At 45.1% G+C, this 23,020-nt stretch overlaps 1 protein-coding gene across 1 annotated transcript; it reads left to right on the top strand.

The window, feature by feature from the left end:
* Positions 1-7,449: 7,449 nt before the first annotated feature.
* Positions 7,450-18,015, top strand: LOC106592777 (cyclic nucleotide-gated cation channel beta-1). Its single transcript, XM_045712371.1, has 5 exons — positions 7,450-8,013; positions 9,710-10,036; positions 13,677-13,788; positions 15,359-15,460; positions 17,760-18,015. The coding sequence occupies exons 1-5, from the start codon at positions 7,536-7,538 to the stop codon at positions 17,923-17,925; spliced, it is 1,185 nt and encodes a 394-aa protein (XP_045568327.1). The 5' UTR covers positions 7,450-7,535; the 3' UTR covers positions 17,926-18,015.
* Positions 18,016-23,020: the final 5,005 nt, after the last annotated feature.

Below are 23,020 nucleotides of genomic sequence, written 5' to 3'. Positions count from 1 at the left end.
CTGTAGACTTTCAGTCATTTGCGCTAATGCCAGTTAGCAATAGCTCGCAGAACTACCTTAAACTTCCTTCAACCTGCACGCAGAGACATTAAAATGGAATCCATGAGTTCGACTGACTCTGGGGAAGTAGAAAAGGGTTTGCCAAAATCTCGCACTATCCCTTTAAACACACATCCCTTGCCTGGTTGTGAAACAGACACACAGTGGAGGTGGCAGCTGCTGGCGTTTACAGACCTGAATTTACAGTCATGATCAATTCCATAATCCATCGTTAAAAATATGATTACAATGAGCAGTAACCGCAGGCCAGGAACTAATCTGGACCCTAAGCAGAGGGCCTACAGGTCTATGAATGTTGATTCAGTTTGGTCTGCGGACTAAAATAAATCAGTACAACATCCAGACTTCAACTGACTGCTGATTACTGTATTTTGATATGTCGACGTCGTTTCACGTTATAACTGAAATCAGGAGAAGGAGATAGAGCTGTGCTGGACAGACAAGTAACATGACCCTTCTTGGTAGGTCTATTATGTAATGTGATTGACATATGGTGATATTAGTTAACATGACAGATATTAGTTACCACCACCTCCCCAACACTCTCTCCAAACAGGGCCTGGAACGTAGAGACATGGTGACTAGAACGGACCTTCCCACTTTCAACACACAGAAACTGGAACTGGAATGGACCCCAGATATGGGGAGTGCCATCACCATCCACAGTTTTGTGGATTTAGTGATTGTTTCTATTCTAGCAGCCCTATCTCTACATCTAGGCAACTGTTTTCATTCTAGCAGCCTTATCTCTACGTCTAGGCAACTGTCCATTCTAGCAGCTCTATCTCTACATCTAGGCAACTGTTTCCATTCTAGCAGCCCTATCTCTACATTCAGGTCTGCCTTCCTCACTCTCCTACCCCACAGCCCACCTATAAAGATGAGAGACTATCCATTCTACCAACTCTATCTCTGCATTCAGGCCTACCCTCCTGCCCCACCTATAAAGATGTGAGACTGTCCATTCTACCAACTCTATTTCTCTATCTTTTCTTGCTGTAGCCTCTCCGATTCAGCCATGATGGTTTAAGGGGACTGTGTCCATTCTACCTGCCCTATCTCTACGTTCAGGCCTACTGTAGCTTCCCTAACTCACAGCAGTCCTATCTCTACTGTAGCCTCTCTACCTCACAGCAGTCCTATCTCTACTGTAGCCTCTCTAACTCACAGCAGTCCTATCTCTACTGTAGCCTCTCTAACTCACAGCAGTCCTATCTCTACTGTAACCTCTCTAACTCACAGCAGTCCTATCTCTACTGTAGCCTCTCTAACTCACAGCAGTCCTATCTCTACTGTAGCCTCTCTAACTCACAGCAGTCCTATCTCTACTGTAGCCTCTCTACCTCACAGCAGTCCTATCTCTACTGTAGCCTCTCTACCTCACAGCAGTCCTATCTCTACTGTAGCCTCTCTAACTCACAGCAGTCCTATCTCTACTGTAGCCTCTCTAACTCACAGCAGTCCTATCTCTACTGTAGCCTCTCTAACTCACAGCAGTCCTATCTCTACTGTAGCCTCTCTAACTCACAGCAGTCCTATCTCTACTGTAGCCTCTCTAACTCACAGCAGTCCTATCTCTACTGTAGCCTCTCTACCTCACAGCAGTCCTATCTCTACTGTAGCCTCTCTACCTCACAGCAGTCCTATCTCTACTGTAGCCTCTCTAACTCACAGCAGTCCTATCTCTACTGTAGCCTCTCTACCTCACAGCAGTCCTATCTCTACTGTAGCCTCTCTACCTCACAGCAGTCCTATCTCTACTGTAGCCTCTCTAACTCACAGCAGTCCTATCTCTCCTGTAACCTCTCTACCTCACAGCAGTCCTATCTCTACTGTAGCCTCTCTAACTCACACCAGTCCTATCTCTACTGTAACCTCTCTACCTCACAGGAGTCCTATCTCTACTGTAGCCTCCCTGACCCTCCACAGTGTAACTCACAGCAGTCCTATGATTATGTATGGTTCAGGACCTGTGTGATGTGCCATCCAGGCATTTAGCAGACGCTCTTATCCAGAGCGATTTACAGTAGTGAATGCATACATTTCACTTCATACATTTTTTTTGTTTGTTTTTTTGGTTTTTTTTGTGCTGGCCCCCTGTGGGAATCGAACCCACAACCCTGGCGTTGCAAACACCATGCTCTACCAACTGAGCTACAGGGAAGGCTTTGCCACGCTGCTAGTAAGAACCACACCAGCATTTCACGCCAGCATGACACTTTTCCCCCTTCCACAGAGAAAGAGCGAGAGAGACACACACACACACACACACACACACACACACACACACACACACACACACACACACACACACACACACACACACACACATGGACACACACACACACACACACACACACACACACACACACACACACACACACACACACACACACACACACACACACACACACACACACACACACACACACACACACACACACACACACACACACACACACACACACAGACACACACACACACACACAGACACACACACAGACACACACACACACACACAGACACACACACAGACACACACACAGACACACATGTCCCCCACCCTGGCCTGCACATCTTACTGTCTGATTTCCCAGGGGTGTCAGCTCAGCACGTTCTGTTGGACAAACATACACACTGACTGGACAAGGAGGAAGAGAGACAGCGGGGAGTGTGATTGGAGTTAGTTTTGGGGTGTTTCTGTGTGTTTGTTCTGACACAATGGATTCCAGTTTTCTGAAAGGATTGATTGTTGTTTACCTGATACGTCAATGCAAGGCTCAAGGTAAGATGGATTGGGGACCTCTTGGGAATGTTGTGAGTATATGGTGAGAATTTAATGAGAATGTTTTTGTTCTTACGTACTGTTGTTTTTCTACTGTCTCTCTCTTGTTTTTCTCTCTTGTGTTTCTACTGTCTCTCTCTTGTTTTCTAATGTCTCTCTTGTTTACTACTGTCTCTCTCTTCATTTCTATTGTCTCTCTCTTGTGTTTCTACTGTCTCTCTCTTCATTTCTATTGTCTCTCGCTTGTGTTTCTACTGTCGCTCTCTTGTTTTCTACTGTCTCTCTTGTTTTCTACTGTCTCTCTCTTGTGTTTCTACTGTCTCTCTCTTGTTTTTCTACTGTCTCTCTCTTGTTTTTCTATTGTCTCTCTCTTGTTTTCTATTGTCTCTCTCTTGTTTTTCTACTGTCTCTCTCTTGTTTTCTATTGTCTCTCTCTTGTTTTCTACTGTCTCTCTCTTGTTTTCTATTGTCTCTCTCTTGTTTACTACTGTCTCTCTCTTCATTTCTATTGTCTCTCTCTTCATTTCTATTGTCTCTCTCTTCATTTCTATTGTCTCTCTCTTGTGTTTCTACTGTCTCTCTCTTGTTTTCTACTGTCTCTCTTGTTTACTACTGTCTCTCTCTTCATTTCTATTGTCTCTCTCTTGTGTTTCTACTGTCTCTCTCTTCATTTCTATTGTCTCTCGCTTGTGTTTCTACTGTCTCTCTCTTGTTTTCTACTCTCTCTCTTGTTTTTCTACTGTCGCTCTCTTGTTTTCTACTGTCTCTCTCTTGTTTTCTACTGTCTCTCTCTTGTGTTTCTACTGTCTCTCTCTTGTTTTCTACTGTGTCGTTTGTGTTTCTATTGTCTCTCTCTTGTGTTTCTATTGTCTCTCTCTTGTTTTCTACTGTCTCTCTCTTGTGTTTCTACTGTCTCTCTCTTGTTTTCTACTGTCTCTCTCTTGTGTTTCTACTGTCTCTCTCTTGTGTTTCTACTGTCTCTCTCTTGTTTTCTACTGTCTCTCTCTTGTGTTTCTACTGTCTCTCTCTTGTTTTCTACTGTCTCTCTCTTGTGTTTCTACTGTCTCTCTCTTGTTTTCTACTGTCTCTCTCTTGTGTTTCTATTGTCTCTCTCTTGTGTTTCTATTGTCTCTCTCTTGTTTTCTACTGTCTCTCTCTTGTGTTTCTACTGTCTCTCTCTTGTTTTCTACTGTCTCTCTCTTGTGTTTCTACTGTCTCTCTCTTGTGTTTCTACTGTCTCTCTCTTGTGTTTCTACTGTCTCTCTCTTGTGTTTCTACTGTCTCTCTCTTGTTTTCTACTGTGTCTCTCTTGTGTTTCTACTGTCTCTCTCTTGTGTTTCTACTGTCTCTCTCTTGTTTACTACTGTCTCTCTTGTTTTCTACTGTCTCTCTTGTTTACTACTGTCTCTTGTTTTTCTACTGTGTCTCTACTGTGATGTTATCTAACTGTAATTAATTATTCATAGTAATAAATAACGGTGCTTAGTTGTAGCCCATCAATGTGTGGTCCATGGACTGTGATGTGGTGATATTAACCCATATTTTGTTTGCTTTTAGTCCTCTCCAATTGAAACACCCCGTCATGAACGCAATGTGATTTATCTACACAATATAACATTTATACATGTTCCTTACTTGTTTGAAAGACAATAAACCAAAACAGTTGATTTATACCAAGTCAGCCTTTTCCAGCAGAGAGAATTGCGAGAGTCAGGCAACACGATACTTTAGACTAGTACTAATTATATTTTACTGTTGGCATTTCTCTCCCAAGCCAACAAAGAGCCAGCGTCCAACCCAGCCCAACCACTAGTGTAAAGATGTGCTGCATCAGTATCCTCTAAATCCTCCATATATACTATAGAGCTGTATTTCTCCATGCAGACCTGTCCACTCCCACACAGACTTCTCACTATCAACCTTTTGAAATATAAATATATATTACAAAATATGTTTATACGTGTAAAATATATGTAAGAATCTTTTGAACTATAAAAAGAGTGTGCAAAGCTGTCATCAAGGCAAAGGGTGGCTACTTTGAAGAATATAAAATATAAAATATGTTTTGATTTGTTTAACACTTTTTTTGGTTACTACATGACTCCATATGTGTTATTCATCATTTTGATGTCTTCACTATTATTCTACAATGTAGAAAATAGTCAAAATAAAGAAAAACCCTTGAATGAGTAGGGGTGTCCAAACATTTGACTGGTACTGTATATTATAAAATACATTTATACAGTGAGGGAAAAAAGTATTTGATCCCCTGCTGATTTTGTATGTTTGCCTTCTGACTAAGAAATGATCAGTCTATAATTTTAATGGTAGGTTTATTTGAACAGTGAGAGACAGAATAACAACAAAAAAATCCTGAAAAACGCATGTCAAAAATGTTATAAATTGATTTGCATTTTAATGAGGGAAATAAGTATTTGACCCCTCTGCAAAACATGACTTAGCACTTGGTGGCAAAACCCTTGTTAGCAATCACAGAGGTCAGACGTTTCTTGTAGTTAGCCACCAGGTTTGCACACATCTCAGGAGGGATTTTGTTCCACTCCTCTTGGCAGATCTTCTCCAAGTCATTAAGGTTTCAAGGTTGACGTTTGGCAACTCGAACCTTCAGCTCCCTCCATAGATTTTCTATGGGATTAAGGTCTGGAGACTGGCTAGGCCACTCCAGGACCTTAATGTGCTTCTTCTTGAGCCACTCCTTTGTTGCCTTGGCCGTGTGTTTTGGGTCATTTTCATGCTGGAATACCCATCCACGACCCATTTTCAATGCCCTGGCTGAGGGAAGGAGGTTCTCACCCAAGATTTTACGGTACATGGCCCCGTCCATCGTCCCTTTGATGCGGTGACATTGTCCTGTCCCCTTAGCAGAAAAACACCTCCAGAACATAATGTTTCCACCTACATGTTTGACGGTGGGGATGGTGTTCTTGGGGTCATAGGCAGCATTCCTCCTCCTCCAAACACGGCGAGTTGAGTTGATGCCAAAGAGCTCCATTTTGGTCTCATCTGACCACAACACTTTCACCCAGTTGTCCTCTGAATCATTCAGATGTTCATTGGCAAACTTCAGATGGGCATGTATATGTGCTTTCTTGAGCAGGGGGACCTTGCGGGCGCTGCAGGATTTCAGTCCTTCACGGCGTAATGTGTTACCAATTGTTTTCTTGGTGACCTTGGTCCCAGCTGCCTTGAGATCATTGACAAGATCCTCCCATGTAGTTCTGGGCTGATTCCTCACCGTTCTCATGATCATTGCAACTCCACAAGGTGAAAACTTGCATGGAGCCCCAGGCTGATGGAGATTGACAGTTCTTTTGTGTTTCTTCCATTTGCGAATAATCGCACCAACTGTTCTCACCTTCTCACCAAGCTGCTTGGCGATGGTTTTGTAGCCCATTCCAGCCTTGTGTAGGTCTACAATCTTGTCCCTGACATCCTTGGAGAGCTCTTTGGTCTTGGCCATGGTGGAGAGTTTGGAATCTGATTGATTGATTGTTTCTGTGGACAGGTGTCTTTTATAAAAGTAAAAAGATGAGATTAGGAGCACTCCCTTTAAGAGTGTGCTCCTAATCTCAGCTCGTTACCTGTATAAAAGACACCTGAGAGCCAGAAATCTTTCTGATTGAGAGGGGGTCAAATACTTATTTCCCTCATTAAAATGCAAATCTTTTTATAACATTTTTGACATGCGTTTTTTCTGGATTTTTTTGTTCTTATTTTGTCTCTCACTGTTCAAATAAACCTACCATTAAAATTATAGACTGATCATTTCTTTGTCAGTGGGCAAACGTTCAAAATCAGCAGGGGATCAAATACTTTTTTCCCTCACTGTACATGTAAAATATATGTGTATTTTCCCTGTGCAGACCTGTCAACGTCCACCTTGCCCTCTATGGAAGTAACCCTACAAGAGGCACCAGAGATTCCTCCGGAACCAGAGCAGGAGGAGGTGCTCCCGGAGGTAGCTACGCCCAGCCTGAAGGAGGTGGAGGATGCCGTGCAGGAGGCCTCGGAGCTGGCCGAGAAGCCGGGGGTCGAGGAGGTGCTGAAGGAGCTGTTAGAGAGGGTGGTGGAGGCCGCCATGGGAGAGGTGCTGAAGGAGGCACAAGGGGAGGTGAAGGAGGTGGTGGTTGAAGTAGAGGATGGAGTGGAGGAGGAGTTAGGAGGAGGAGGAGGAGAGCAGGAGGTGGTGGAGGTAGAGGAGGGAGGAGAACAAGAGGATGCTGTGACTGAAGTGGTGAAAGAGGAGGTGGAGGTTGGAGGAGAAGGGGAGGCCACTGAACCTGTGTCTGTAGAGGAGGAGGCGGGGGGAGAGGAGGTGCTGGGAGAGACAGCAGCTGAGTCTGAGGAGGAGAGTATAGCAGAGGAGGTGGAAGATCAACTACTGGAGGCCCCTGTTTTTCCCGGAGAGGTTGTGGAGGAAACTACCCTCACAGAAGAGGAGGAGGAGAAAACTACCCTCCCAGAAGAAGAGGAGGAAACTACCCTCCCAGAAGAGGAGGAGGAGGAGGAAACTACCCTGACAGAAGAGGAGGAGGAAACTACCCTCCCAGAAGAGGAGGAGGAGGAAACTACCCTCACAGAAGAGGAGGAGGAGGAGGGAAGAGGAGAGGTAGATGTAGAGGAGACAGAAGGAGAGGAGGAGGCGATAGAGGTGGAAGGAGCAGCCAAAATGGTGGAGGAGGACGAGCAGACAGAGCAGGAGACTGTGACTGAGGAGGCTGGAGGAGAGAAGGAGCGAGAGGGGGAGGTGGAGGTGGAAGCTGAGGGAGGTGAGGGGTTAGGTGGGGAGGTGGGGGTGGAAGACTATGAGGAAATGAATACTACTCAGTCGGTAGTGGGGGAGCCAGTCGAAGAGGAGGGAGGGAAGGAGGTGGTGGTGGGAGGAGAGGGGGAGGAGGGAAGGATGGAGGAAAGTGTGGTGGTTGTGGAGGAGGAAAAGGCTGGAGCTGAAGTAATGATTGGGGAACCAGGGGGTGAGACGATAGGGGGAGAGGAGGAAAGGGATGGAGAGAGTGTGGAAGAGGAGGAGGGAGATGAAGGAGTGGTGGTAGGAGCTGCAGACCAGCTGGGAGGTGAAGCAGGAGGAGGAGAAGGAGGAGAGGCCGTTGAAGAGGAGACACCAGCAACCAGTCAAACGGAGAACCAAGGTAAACTATAGTCGAACATTCTAAGATGAAAAACAAAACACTAAAAGATCTTGATTAGATAAGTATTCAACCCCCTGAGTCAATACATGTTAGAATCACCTTTGGCAGCCATTACAACTGGGAGTCTCTGGGTAAGTCTCTAAGAGATTTCCACACCTTGATTGTGTCCATTATCCTTTCCAAAATTCTTCAAGTTCTGTCAAATTGGTTGTTGATCATTGTTAGACAACCATTTTCAGGTCTAGCCATAGATGTTCAAGTAGATTTCAGTCAAAACTGTACCTCGGCCACTCATGAACATTCACAGTCTTCTTCGTAAGTGACTCCAGTGTAGATTTGGCCTTGTGTTTTAGGTTATTGTCCTGCTGAAATGTGAATTCCTCTCCCAGTGTCTGGTGGAAAGCAGACTGAACCAGGTTTTCCTCTAGGATTCTGCCTGTGCTTAGCTCCATTCCATTTATTTTTATCCTAAAAAACTCCCCAGTATTTAACAATTACAAGCGTACCCATAACATGATGCAGCCACCACTATTCTTATAAATATGGAGAGTGGTACTTAGTAATGTGTTGTATTGGATTTGACCCAAACATAACACTTTGTAATTAGGGTAAAAGTGAATTGCTTTGCCACATTCTTTGCAGTATTACTTTAGTGCCTTGTTGCAATTATTTGTATTCTGTACAGGCTTCCTTCTTTTCACTCTGTCATTTATGTTAGTATTGTGGAGTAACTGCAATGTTGTTGATCCATCCTTAGTTTTCTCCTATCACAGCCATTAAACTCTGTAACTGTTTAAAGTCACCATTGGCCTCATGGTGAAATCCCTGAGCAGTTTCCTTCCTCTCCGGCAACTGAGTTAGGAAGGATGCCTGTATCTTTGTAGTGACTGGGTGTATTGATACATCATTGAAAGTGTAATTAATAACTTCGCCATGCTCAAAGGGATGTTCAATGCTATTTACCAATCTACCAATAGGTGGCCTTCTTTGTAAGGCATTGGAAAACCTTCCTGGTCTTTGTGTTTGAAATTAACTGCTCAACTGAGGGACCTTACAGATAATTGTATGTGTGGGGTACAGAGATGAGGTAGTCATTCAAAAATCATGTTCAACACCATTATTGAACACAGTGTGAGTCCGTGCAACTTAGTATGTGACTTGTTAAAGCACATTTTTACTCCTGAACTCATTTAGGCTTTCCATACAAAGGGTTGAATACTTATTGACTCAAGACTTTTCAGCTTTTAGTTTTTTATTCATTCATAAACATTTCTAAAAACATAATTCCACTTTGACATGATGGGGTATTGTGTGTAGGACAGCGACAAAAATAATCTAAATGTAATCATTTTTAAATTCAGGCTGTAACCCAACAAAATGTGGAAAAAGTCAAGGGGTGTGAAGGCACTGTATGTTCTGACTGAGATTAGATTACTCCACACACACACACACACACACACACACACACACACACACACACACACACACACACACACACACACACACACACACACACACACACACACACACACACACACACACACACCTCTCTCTCTCTTTTCTCTCACACACACATACACATCTATACGCTAGCCCCTACATTCCATAGGTCCACTCTATGGTCCCCTTACCCTCAGCTTTGGGCCTTCTCACTCTCATTCACACATGTGTGCCAAATATCTGACCCCTCCTCTAGAAGTGCTGCTGGACCCAGGTGAGAGCTCCATGAGATCCATACCAGGCGATTCTCAGGACCCCGCTAGCCCACTCAGCCCCCACCATCCTGGGGGAGAGACGGAGAGCAACACCATGAGAGGGGAGGAGATCCTGGAGGATGTGGATCTGGAGTCGAACGACGCCAACAAGATCATCACGTTTAAGGACAACCTTTTAAACTTTGACCCTGATGAGGCCACGTCAACGCTGGATAACTTTGTGGAGGACATTCCTGCCATGGCCAATGAGGAGGAGCCAGGAGAGACCAATGAGGAGGTGGAGGTCACTACAGGCGCTGACAACTCAGGTAACTGTATCCTGTATTATAACTACTGACAACAGGGAACTGTATCCTGTATTATAACTACTGACAACAGGGAACTGTATCCTGTATTATAACTACTGACAACAGGGAACTGTATCCTGTATTATATCTACTGACAACAGGGAACTGTATCCTGTATTATAACTAGTGACAACAGGGAACTGTATCCTGTATTATAACTAGTGACAACAGGGAACTGTGTCCTGTATTATAACTACTGACAACAGGGAACTGTGTCCTGTATTATAACTACTGACAACAGGGAACTGTATCCTGTATTATAACTAGTGACAACAGGGAACTGTATCCTGTATTATATACTACTGACAACAGGGAACTGTATCCTGTATTATACTTACTACTGACAACAGGGAACTGTATCCTGTATTATATTACTACTGACAACAGGGAACTGTATCCTGTATTATGTAACTACTGACAACAGGGAACTGTATCCTGTATTATATACTACTGACAACAGGGAACTGTATCCTGTATTATATTAACTACTGACAACAGGGAACTGTATCCTGTATTATAACTACTGACAACAGGGAACTGTATCCTGTATTATACTGTAACTACTGACAACAGGGAACTGTATCCTGTATTATAACTACTGACAACAGGTAACTGTATCCTGTATTATACACTGACAACAGGGAACTGTATCCTGTATTATAACTACTGACAACAGGGAACTGTATCCTGTATTATAACTACTGACAACAGGGAACTGTTTCCTGTATTATACTGTAACTACTGACAACAGGGAACTGTATCCTGTATTATAACTACTGACAACAGGTAACTGTATCCTGTATTATACTGTAACTACTGACAACAGGGAACTGTATCCTGTATTATACTGTAACTACTGACAACAGGGAACTGTATCCTGTATTATAACTACTGACAACAGGTAACTGTATCCTGTATTATACTGTAACTACTGACAACAGGGAACTGTATCCTGTATTATACTGTAACTACTGACAACAGGGAACTGTATCCTGTATTATACTGTAACTACTGACAACAGGGAACTGTATCCTGTATTATAACTACTGACAACAGGTAACTGTATCCTGTATTATACTGTAACTACTGACAACAGGGAACTGTATCCTGTATTATAACTACTGACAACAGGGAACTGTATCCTGTATTATACTGTAACTACTGACAACAGGTAACTGTATCCTGTATTATAACTACTGACAACAGGTAACTGTATCCTGTATTGTAACGACTGACAACAGGGACTTGTATCCTGTATTATAACTACTGACAACAGGGAACTGTATCCTGCATTATAACTACTGACAACAGGGAACTGTATCCTGTATTATAACTACTGACAACAGGGAACTGTGTCCTGTATTATAACTACTGACAACAGGGAACTGTATCCTGTATTATAACTACTGACAACAGGGAACTGTATTATACTGTAACTACTGACAACAGGGAACTGTATCATGTATTATACTGTAACTACTGACAACAGGGAACTGTATCCTGTATTATAACTACTGACAACAGGGAACTGTATCCTGTATTATACTTTAACTACTGACAACAGGTAACTGTATCCTGTATTATAACTACTGACAACAGGGAACTGTATCCTGTATTATAACTACTGACAACAGGGAACTGTATCCTGTATTATAACTACTGACAACAGGGAACTGTATCCTGTATTATAACTACTGACAACAGGGAACTGTATTATACTGTAACTACTGACAACAGGGAACTGTATCATGTATTATACTGTAACTACTGACAACAGGGAACTGTATCCTGTATTATAACTACTGACAACAGGGAACTGTATCCTGTATTATAACTACTGACAACAGGGAACTGTATCCTGTATTATAACTACTGAAAACAGGGAACTGTATCCTGTATTATAACTAGTGACAACAGGGAACTGTGTCCTGTATTATAACTACTTACAACAGGGAACTGTATCCTGTATTGTAACTACTGACAACAGGGAACTGTATCCTGTATTGTAACCACTGACAACAGTGAACTGTATCCTGTATTATAACTACTGACAACAGGGAACTGTATCCTGTATTGTAACTACTGACAACAGGGAACTGTATCCTGTATTGTAACTACTGACAACAGGGAACTGTTTATCTGTTTCACCCTGTATGATTGCTCGCCTATACCACGGGTATACAACATTATTTTTACTGCTGTAATTTCTCTGTTAACCAGTTTATAACAGCAATAAGGCACATCTGAGGTTTCTTATATCCAAATAACAGCTGAGGCTGTATTTATCACGCTGGTTAAATGTGTTGGGGAAGGCGCAGAATCCTAATAGGGGTTTTCATTTCCCAAATTCACGGCCGTGTAAACCCAAATCATCTTCTACCACACATTTCCCCAGCGTAATCATCTGCACAAAATACCTGGCACGAAAGCCAAAACACAGCACAGGTACTCACACGAACCAACAGACATTGTAACAATAATCGACATGACAACGGTAAACCAAGGACACACTTTGGTTTACCATTTACACACTTTGGTTTACCACACTAGTCTAACAGGAGATAGTGTCCTAGTGTCCTGTCCAGGGGGTGTACTGGTACATCAAGCTGTCTCACTACAGAAACAGGAGATAGACTAGTGTCCTGTCCAGGGGGTGTACTGGTACATCAAGCTGTCTCACTACAGAAACAGGAGATAGACCAGTGTCCTGTCCAGGAGGGTGTACTGGTACATCAAGCTGTCTCCCTACAGAAACAGGATATAGACTAGTGTCCTGTCCAGGGGGTGTACTGGTACATCAAGCTGTCTCACTACAGAAACAGGAGATAGACTAGTGTCCTGTCCAGGGGTGTACTGTACATCAAGCTGTCTCACTACAGAAACAGGAGATAGACTAGTGTCCTGTCCAGGAGGTGTACTGGTACATCAAGCTGTCTCCCTACAGAAACAGGAGATAGACTAGTGTCCTGTCCAGGGGGTGTACTGGTACATCAAGCTGTCTCACTACAGAAACAGGAGATAGACCAGAAACAGGAGATAGACTAGTGTCCTGTCCAGGGGGTGTACTGGTACATCAAGCTGTCTCACTACAGAAACAGGAGATAGACTAGTGTCCTGTCCAGGAAGTGTACTGGTACATCAAGCTGTCTCACTACAGAAACAGGAGATAGACTAGTGTCCTGTCCAGGAAGTGTACTGGTACATCAAGCTGTCTCACTACAGAAACAGGAGATAGACTAGTGTCCTGTGTTTCAGTCATAAGGAGGATGGCAGCTAATTTATTACTTTCAAGCTCGGACAAATGGATTTGCTAGTTTTAGGCCCCAAGAAACAAAGAGATCAGTTGTCAGATCTTACAATGAATCTGGAAAGGTTGTGCGGTAGTATCAATTAAACTGTGAAGGACCTCTGTGTTACTCTGGACCCTGATCTCTCTTTTCACGAACATATAAAACATACTTTAAGAGCAGCTTTTTTCCATCTACATAACATTGTAAAAATCTGAGGCTTGGAAGCTTGTACGATTGGAGCCATCTCTGCTGCTGTGTTAATGTACCTCTCTCTCCTCTCCTCTCCTCTCTTCCTCTCATCCCCTGTTCAGAATCAGGTCTGGAAGCCTGGAAGATAGGAGCCATCTCTGCTGCTGTGTTTCTGGTCCTGGAGACCATCGTCATCATTGTCTACGTCCTCAAGTGTCGTGACAAAACTAACAGGTGTGTCTGTAGGTAGAAATGAAACTAACAGGTGGGTCTGTAGGTAGAAATCAAACTAACAGGTGGGTCTGTAGGTAGTCAACTAACAGCTGGGTCTGTAGGTAGAGATTAAACTAACAGGTGGGTCTGTAGGTAGAAATCAAACTAACAGGTGGGTCTGTAGGTAGAAATCAAACTAACAGGTGGGTCTGTAGGTAGAGATGAAACTAACAGGTGGGTCTGTAGGTAGAGATGAAACTAACAGGTGGGTCTGTAGGTAGAAATCAAACTAACAGGTGGGTCTGTAGGTAGAAATCAAACTAACAGGTGGGTCTGTAGGTAGAGATGAAACTAACAGGTGGGTCTGTAGGTAGAAATCAAACTAACAGGTGGGTCTGTAGGTAGAAATCAAACTAACAGGTGGGTCTGTAGGTAGAAATCAAACTAACAGGTGGGTCTGTAGGTAGAAATCAAACTAACAGGTGGGTCTGTAGGTAGAAATCAAACTAACAGGTGGGTCTGTTGGTATTGTACTAAGCCTGGAACAAGAGGTAGAGATGAGGGACTAGTAAAGAGTAGGAAATACATTACACATTCTACCTTAGAACTATGAAATATACTCATTCTGGAACATCTTAACGTGCTACCTTAGAACTATGAAATATACACATTCTGGAACATCTTAACGTGCTACCTTAGAACTATGAAATATACTCATTCTGGAACATCTTAACGTGCTACCTTAGAACTATGAAATATACTCATTCTGGAACATCTTAACGTGCTACCTTAGAACTATGAAATATACACATTCTGGAACATCTTAACGTGCTACCTTAGAACTATGAAATATACACATTCTGGAACATCTGAACGTGCTACCTTAGAACTATGAAATATACACATTCTGGAACATCTTAACGTGCTACCTTAGAACTATGAAATATAGTCATTCTGGAACATCTTAACGTGCTACCTTAGATCTATGAAATATACTCATTCTGGAACATCTTAACGTGCTACCTTAGAACTATGAAATATACACATTCTGGAACATCTGAACGTGCTACCTTAGATCTATGAAATATACTCATTCTGGAACATCTTAACGTGCTACCTTAGATCTATGAAATATACTCATTCTGGAACATCTTAACGTGCTACCTTAGAACTATGAAATATACTCATTCTGGAACATCTTAACGTGCTACCTTAGAACTATGAAATATACTCATTCTGGAACATCTTAACGTGCTACCTTAGAACTATGAAATATACTCATTCTGGAACATCTTAACGTGCTACCTTAGAACTATGAAATATACTCATTCTGGAACATCTGAACGTGCTACCTTAGAACTATGAAATATACTCATTCTGGAACATCTCAACGTGCTACCTTAGAACTATGAAATATACTCATTCTGGAACATCTTAACGTGCTACCTTAGAACTATGAAATATACTCATTCTGGAACATCTCAACGTGCTACCTTGGAGATTGAGGTTAGAGTTAAAATGAGGGTTAAGGTTTCTTTCCAGTTTGTGGTTAGGATGCAGGGTTGATGTGTTAAACTGCGTCTCTGTGTAGCAGCCCAGCGAGGCTGTGTGAGGAGGGGCGTGTGGAGGTGGAGACAGGTACAGCACTGTGTAATGAAGATACTCTACCAGCCGGAGATGAAGAATGCCAACAGTGAGTCCTGAAGCTACATTACCTTAACATTATCCAGGCTGTATCACATCCGGCCGTGATTGGGAGTCCCATATGACGGTGCACAATTGGCCCAGCGTCGTCCAGGTTTGGCCGGGGTAGGCCGTCATTGTAAATAAGAATTGGTTTCTGACTTGCCTAGTTAAATAAAGGTTAAACAAAATAAAAATAACTCCTGTTTTTGAATTACTTGGTTACTGAACACAACCCGGGTGTCCATCTCCAAACTGTAATCTACCCCCATTAACCCTTTAACTGTCTCTTCTTGAGAAACATGTTGAAACAAATATTCCACATTAAATTCCTATTGCTAACGACTCAAAAAATAACTTCCAATGCTTCTTTTTTTTTTACAACAATGTTTACTTTGGAAATGAAAGAGGTCTACCAGGCGGTTTGAAAAGTCAAAAGAGGGTCATATCAATAATGCAGTATGAGAATGTCGATTTACATAGCATTTCTTTACTCATCTCAAGAATTGTGTATAAAACTACATTACCCATGATTCTTTGCTTAGCATTTCACGGTTTATCAGAGTAAAGACTAAGGTTGTTTTGCTGCTAACAAAACCCTGCAGTCTGTCTTTTATTGTTGGGCTGTAACAAAACCCTGCAGTCTGTCTTTTACTCAATACAGATACGTTGGTGTCCTACCCTGGTTCTGAAGAGGTACAGGGAGTGCAGGCTTTAGTTCCAGCCCTGCACTGAAGACCACCTGATTCAACCAGTCCTCAAGATAAAAAGAAGCTGAATCAAGAGTGTTAGTGTTGGGCTGTAACAAAACCCTGCACAGCCCTGTAGCTCTTCAGAACCAGTGTTTATGACCACCGCCCAACACAACAACAACAACAGAAACATAGTGACATGTGCAGAATACAACAGGTGTAGACTTTACCGTGAAATACTTACTGACAAGCCCTTAACCAACGGTTAAATAGTAACAAGTCAATACTAGGAAGGTGTTCTTAATGTTTTGTAAACTCAGTGTATATCAGTGTACATTTGATCTATTACCTGTGTGTCTCAACATGGTTTCCTGCCTCTGAGTCTTGTGTACGTCTGTTCTAGGTCTGTTGATCTGTAGTCAGGGCCCAGGAGGTCACATGACATGAGTTAGCTGGTATTATACTGCCTTACTACAGACCTCAGTCCAGCCGAAGCCAGATTATTATACTGCCTTACTGCAGACCTCAGACCAGCTGAAGCCAGAGTATTATACTGCCTTACTACAGACCTCAGTCCAGCTGAAGCCAGAGTATTATACTGCCTTACTACAGACCTCAGTCCAGCCGAAGCCAGAGTATTATACTGCCTTACTGCAGACCTCAGTCCAGCTGAAGCCAGAGTATTATACTGCCTTACTACAGACCTCAGTCCAGCTGAAGCCAGAGTATTATACTGCCTTACTGCAGACTTCAGTCCAGCTGAAGCCAGAGTATTATACTGCCTTACTGCAGACCTCAGTCCAGCTGAAGCCAGAGTATTATACTGCCTTACTGCAGACCTCAGTCCAGCTGAAGCCAGAGTATTATACTGCCTTACTGTAGAACTCAGTCCAGCTGAAGCCAGAGTATTATACTGCCTTACTGCAGACCTCAGTCCAGCTGAAGCCAGAGTATTATACTGCCTTACTGCAGACCTCAGTCCAGCTGAAGCCAGAGTATTATACTGCCTTACTGCAGACCTCAGTCCAGCTGAAGCCAGAGTATTATACTGCCTTACTGCAGACCTCAGTCCAGCTGAAGCCAGAGTATTATACTGCCTTACTGCAGACCTCAGTCCAGCTGAAGCCAGAGTATTATACTGCCTTACTGCAGACCTCAGTCCAGCTGAAGCCAGAGTATTATACTGCCTTACTGCAGACCTCAGTCCAGCTGAAGCCAGAGTATTTTACTGCCTTACTGCAGACTTCAGTCCAGCTGAAGCCAGAGTATTATACTGCCTTACTGCAGACCTCAGTCCAGCTGAAGCCAGAGTGTTATACTGCCTTACTACAGACCTCAGTCCAGCTGAAGCCAGAGTATTTTACTGCCCTTACCCTCTCTCTCTCTCTCTCTCTCTCTCTCTCTCTCTCTCTCTCTCTCTCACCCAGCCCCTCTCACTATCTCCCTCTTTCTCTCTTCTCCCTCTCTCTTCTGTCTCTCTCCCTCTCACTCTCCTCCTCTTTCCCCCTCTCCCCTCTCTCTCCCCCTCTCTCCCCTTCCTTCTCTATCTGTATTGTCTACCCTACTTGTATCTACTTTATGTTTCTTTAACCCATTCTACTTCCGTCTCTCCTCTAGAATTGCTGTTCTGGACCCGTGGGAACTGGACCCCTCTCAAACCCAACAGCAGCTGCAGCAGGAGGAGGATGAGGTAGAAATGAAGGATCTACAGCTCACCTCCATAGAGGACCTGACCAACAGACCAGTAGATCCCTCACATGATGTCCAGACTTCAGTTCTATAGATCTACACAGACAGCTGACACTCTCCCTCCCTCTGTTCCTGTGTCCCTCTCCCCCTCTCTCCCTCCCCCTTGATCCTGTGTCCCTCTCCCCCTCTCTCCCTCCCCTGTTCCTGTGTCCCTCTCCCCCTCTCTCCCTCCCCCTGTTCCTGTGTTCCTCTCCCCTCTCTCCCTCCCCTGATCCTGTGTCCCTCTCCCCTCTCTCCCTCCCCTGTTCCTGTGTCCCTCTCCCCCTCTCTCTCTCTCTCCCTCTGTTCCTGTGTCCCTCTCCCCTCTCTCCCCCCCCTGTTCCTGTGTCCCTCTCCCCCTCTCTCCCTCCCCCTGTTCCTGTGTCCCTCTCCCCCTCTCTCTCTCTCCCTCCCCTGTTCCTGTGTCCCTCTCCCCTCTCTCTCCCCCCTGTTCCTGTGTCCCTCTCCCTTCTCTCTCTCCCTCCCTCTGTTCCTGTGTTCCTCTCCCCTCTCTCCCTCCCCTGTTCCTGTGTCCCTCTCTCCCTCTCTCCCCCCCTGTTCCTGTGTCCCTCTCCCCTCTCTCTCTCTCTCTCCTCCCCTGTTCCTGTGTCCCTCTCCCCTCTCTCCCTCCCTTGTTCCTGTGTTCCTCCCCCTCTCTCCCTCCCTCTGTTCCTGTGTTCCTCCCCCATTCCTGTGTCCCTCTCCCCTTCTCCCCCTCCCCTGTTCCTGTGTTCTTCTCCCCTCTCTCCCTCTCCCTGTTCCTGTGTTCCTCTCCCCTCTCTCTCTCTCCCCTGTTCCTGTGTCCCTCTCCCCTTCTCTCCCTCCCCTGCTCCTGTGTCCCTCTCCCCTCTCTCCCTTCTCCCCCTGTTCCTGTGTTCTTCTCCCCCTCTCTCCCTCTCCCTGTTCCTGTGTTCCTCTCCCCCTCTCTCCCCCCTGTTCCTGTGTCCCTCTCCCCTTCTCCCCCCTGTTCCTGTGTTCTTCTCCCCCTCTCTCTCTCCCTCTGTTCCTGTGTCCCTCTCCCCTTCCTCTCTCTCTCCCCCTGTTCCTGTGTCCCTCTCCCCTTCCCCTCTCTCTCTCCCTCTCCCGTTCCTGTGTTCCTCTCCCCTCTCTCCCTCTCCCCTGTTCCTGTGTCCCTCTCCCCTCTCTCCCTCCCTCTGTTCCTGTGTTCCTCCCCCATTCCTGTGTCCCTCTCCCCTTCTCTCCCTCCCTCTGTTCCTGTGTTCCTCCCCCATTCCTGTGTCCCTCTCCCCTCTCTCCCTCTCCCTGTTCCTGTGTGCCTCTCCCCTCTCTCCCTCCCCTATTCCTGTGTCCCTCTCCCCTCCCTCCCTCCCCCTGTTCCTGTGTCCCTCTCCCCTCTCTCTCTCTCCCCTGTTCCTGTGTCCCTCTACCCCTCTCTCCCTCCCCCTGTTCCTGTGTCCCTCTCCCCTCTCTCTCTCCCCCTGTTCCTGTGTTCCTCTACCCCTCTCTCCCCCTGTTCCTGTGTCCCTCTCCCCTCTCTCCCCCTATTCCTGTGTCCCTCTCCCCTCTCTCTCTCTCCCCCTGTTCCTGTGTTCCTCTCCCCTCTCTCCCTCCCCTGTTCCTGTGTCCCTCTCCCCTCTCTCCCTCCCCCTGTTCCTGTGTCCCTCTCCCCTCCCTCCCTCCCCTGTTCCTGTGTCCCTCTCCCCCTCTCTCCCTCCCCTGATCCTGTGTCCCTCTCCCCTCTCTCCCTCCCCCTGTTCCTGTGTCCCTCTCCCCCTCTCTCTCTCTCCCTGTTGCCTGTGTCCCTCTCCCCCTCTCTCCCTCCCCTGATCCTGTGTCCCTCTCCCCTCTCTCCCTCCCCCCTGTTCCTGTGTTCCTCTCCCCCTCTCTCCCTCTCCCTGTTCCTGTGTCCCTCTCCCCCTCTCTCCCTCCCCCTGATCCTGTGTCCCTCTCCCCTCTCTCTCTCCCCCCTGTTCCTGTGTCCCTCTCCCCTCTCTCTCTCTCCCCTGTTGTCCTGTGTCCCTCTCCCCTCTCTCCCTCCCCTGTTGTTCCTGTGTCCCTCTCCCCTCTCTCCCTCTCCCTGTTCCTGTGTCCCTCTACCCCTCTCTCCCTCCCCCTGTTCCTGTGTCCCTCTACCCCTCTCTCTCTCTCCCTGTTCCTGTGTCCCTCTACCCCTCTCTCTCTCTCCCCTGTTCCTGTGTTCCTCTCCCCCTCTCTCCCTCCCCTGTTCCTGTGTCCCTCTACCCCTCTCTCTCTCCCCTGTTCCTGTGTCCCTCTCCCCCTCTCTCCCTCCCCCTGTTCCTGTGTCCCTCTCCCCTCTCTCTCTCCCCCTTGTTCCTGTGTCCCTCTACCCCTCTCTCTTCTCCCCTGTGTTCCTGTGTCCCTCTACCCCTCTCTCTCTCTCTCCCTGTTCCTGTGTCCCTCTACCCCTCTCTCTCTCTCCCCTGTTGTTCCTGTGTCCCTCTCCCCCTCTCTCCCTCCCCCTGTTCCTGTGTCTGTCTTTAGATGTGTCTCAAATGGAACCCTGTTCCCTATATAGGCCAATAGGGCTCTGGTCAAAAGTAGGTCACTACAGTATATAGGGAACATGCTACCCTTTGGGACAGACCCTTACTATATCACCCACCACCCAGGCCTATGGGTGGGCAGTATACGTCTGGGTAACTGCAGCTCACTGTGAAAAAAAAAACTCTTCAGGATACACTTGAACGTCAACAACCAGATAGAATATATGTAGTAATCAGTCCTGTCCTGCATACCATCACCTCTACTGTTACTACTGTAATCAGCCCTGTCCTGCATACCATCACCTCTACTGTTACTACTGTAATCAGTCCTGTCCTGCATACCATCACCTCTACTGTTACTACTGTAATCAGCCCTGTCCTGCATACCATCACCTCTACTGTTACTACTGTAATCAGTCCTGTCCTGCATACCATCACCTCTACTGTTACTACTGTAACCAGCCCTGTCCTGCATACCATCACCTCTACTGTTACTACTGTAATCAGCCTTGTCCTGCATACCCATCACCTCTACTCTTACTACTGTAATCAGTCTTGTCCTGCATACCATCACCTCTACTGTTACTACTGTAATCAGCCTTGTCCTGCATACTATCACCTCTACTGTTACTACTGTAATCAGCCCTGTCCTGCATACCATCACCTCTACTGTTACTACTGTAATCAGCCCTGTCCTGCATATAATCACCTCTACTGTTACTACTGTAATCAGCCTTGTCCTGCATACCCATCACCTCTACTGTTACTACTGTAATCAGCCCTGTCCTGCATACCATCACCACTACTGTTACTACTGTAATCAGCCCTGTCCTGCATACCCATCACCTCTACTGTTACTACTGTAATCAGTCCTGTCCTGCATACCATCACCTCTACTGTTACTACTGTAATCAGCCTTGTCCTGCATACCATCACCTCTACTGTTACTACTGTAATCAGCCCTGTCCTGCATACCATCACCTCTACTGTTACTACTGTAATCAGCCCTGTCCTGCATACCACACCTTCACCTCTACTGTTACTACTGTAATCAGCCCTGTCCTGCATACCATCACCTCTACTGTTACTACTGTAATCAGCCCTGTCCTGCATACCTATCACCTCTACTGTTACTACTGTAATCAGCCCTGTCCTGCATACCATCACCACTACTGTTACTACTGTAATCAGCCCTGTCCTGCATACCCATCACCTCTACTGTTACTACTGTAATCAGTCCTGTCCTGCATACCATCACCTCTACTGTTACTACTGTAATCAGCCTTGTCCTGCATACCATCACCTCTACTGTTACTACTGTAATCAGCCTTGTCCTGCATACCATCACCTCTACTGTTACTACTGTAATCAGCCTTGTCCTGCATACCATCACCTCTACTGTTACTACTGTAATCAGCCCTGTCCTGCATACCAACACCTCTACTGTTACTACTGTAATCAGCCTTGTCCTGCATACCCATCACCTCTACTGTTACTACTGTAATCAGTCCTGTCCTGCATACCATCACCTCTACTGTTACTACTGTAATCAGCCTTGTCCTGCATACCATCACCTCTACTGTTACTACTGTAATCAGCCTTGTCCTGCATACCCATCACCTCTACTGTTACTACTGTAATCAGCCCTGTCCTGCATACCCATCACCTCTACTGTTACTACTGTAATCAGTCCTGTCCTGCATACCATCACCTCTACTGTTACTACTGTAATCAGTCCTGTCCTGCATACCATCACCTCTACTGTTACTACTGTAAGCATCCCTGTCCTGTGAACCATCACCTCTACTGTTACTACTGTATTTATCCCTGTCCTGCATACCCATCACCTCTACTGTTACTACTGTAATTACAATTTACAAATGCCATGTAAGGACATTCCTGGCTAACTTGATCATTCTATAACAGAATAAATAAATACATTGTTTTGAAACTGCAATAAAACCATTGTTGTTCTGGTGATGAACTACAACCTTCTTATCGACATTTTATTGTTCTGGTGATGAACTACAACCCTCTTATCGCCATTTTATTTTTTCTGGTGATGAACTACAACCTTCTTATCGCCATTTTATTTTTTCTGGTGATGAACTACAACCTTCTGATTGCCATTTTGTTGTTCTGGTGATGAACTACAACCTTCTTAACGCCATTTTGTTGTTCTGGTGATGAACTACAACCTTCTTATCGCCATTTTGTTGTTCTGGTGATGAACTACAACCTTCTGATTGCCATTTTGTTGTTCTGGTGATGAACTACAACCTTCTTATCGCCATTTTGTTGTTCTCGTGATGAACTACAACCTTCTTATCGCCATTTTATTGTTCTGGTGATGAACTACAACCTTCTTATCGCCATTTTATTGTTCTGGTGATGAACTACAACCTTCTTGTCAACATTTTGTTGTTCTGGTGATGAACTACAACCTTCTTATCGCCATTTTGTTGTTCTGGTGATGAACTACAACCTTCTGATTGCCATTTTGTTGTTCTGGTGATGAACTACAACCTTCTTGTCAACATTTTGTTGTTCTGGTGATGAACTACAACCTTCTGGTCGCCATTTTGTTGTTCTGGTGATGAACTACAACCTTCTGGTCGCCATTTTGTTGTTCTGGTGATGAACTACAACCTTCTGATTGACATTTTGTTGTTTTGGTGATGAACA

The sequence above is a fragment of the Salmo salar genome, unplaced genomic scaffold (assembly GCF_905237065.1).
Source record: "Salmo salar unplaced genomic scaffold, Ssal_v3.1, whole genome shotgun sequence".
Classification (NCBI taxonomy): Eukaryota; Metazoa; Chordata; class Actinopteri; order Salmoniformes; family Salmonidae; genus Salmo; species Salmo salar.
The sequence above is the reverse complement of the archived record's forward strand: the minus strand, read 5'-3'. Positions and strand labels throughout refer to the sequence as shown.

Bases quoted from the DNA above. Each gene is read 5' to 3' on its own strand.
- LOC106592777 (XM_045712371.1), top strand. From the start codon at position 7,536: ATGGTGGAGGAGGACGAGCAGACAGAGCAGGAGACTGTGACTGAGGAG. The intron at 10,037-13,676 runs GTAACTGTATCC...TCCCCTGTTCAG, and splicing joins TACAGGCGCTGACAACTCAG to AATCAGGTCTGGAAGCCTGG. The intron at 15,461-17,759 runs GTGAGTCCTGAA...TCTCTCCTCTAG, and splicing joins GGAGATGAAGAATGCCAACA to AATTGCTGTTCTGGACCCGT.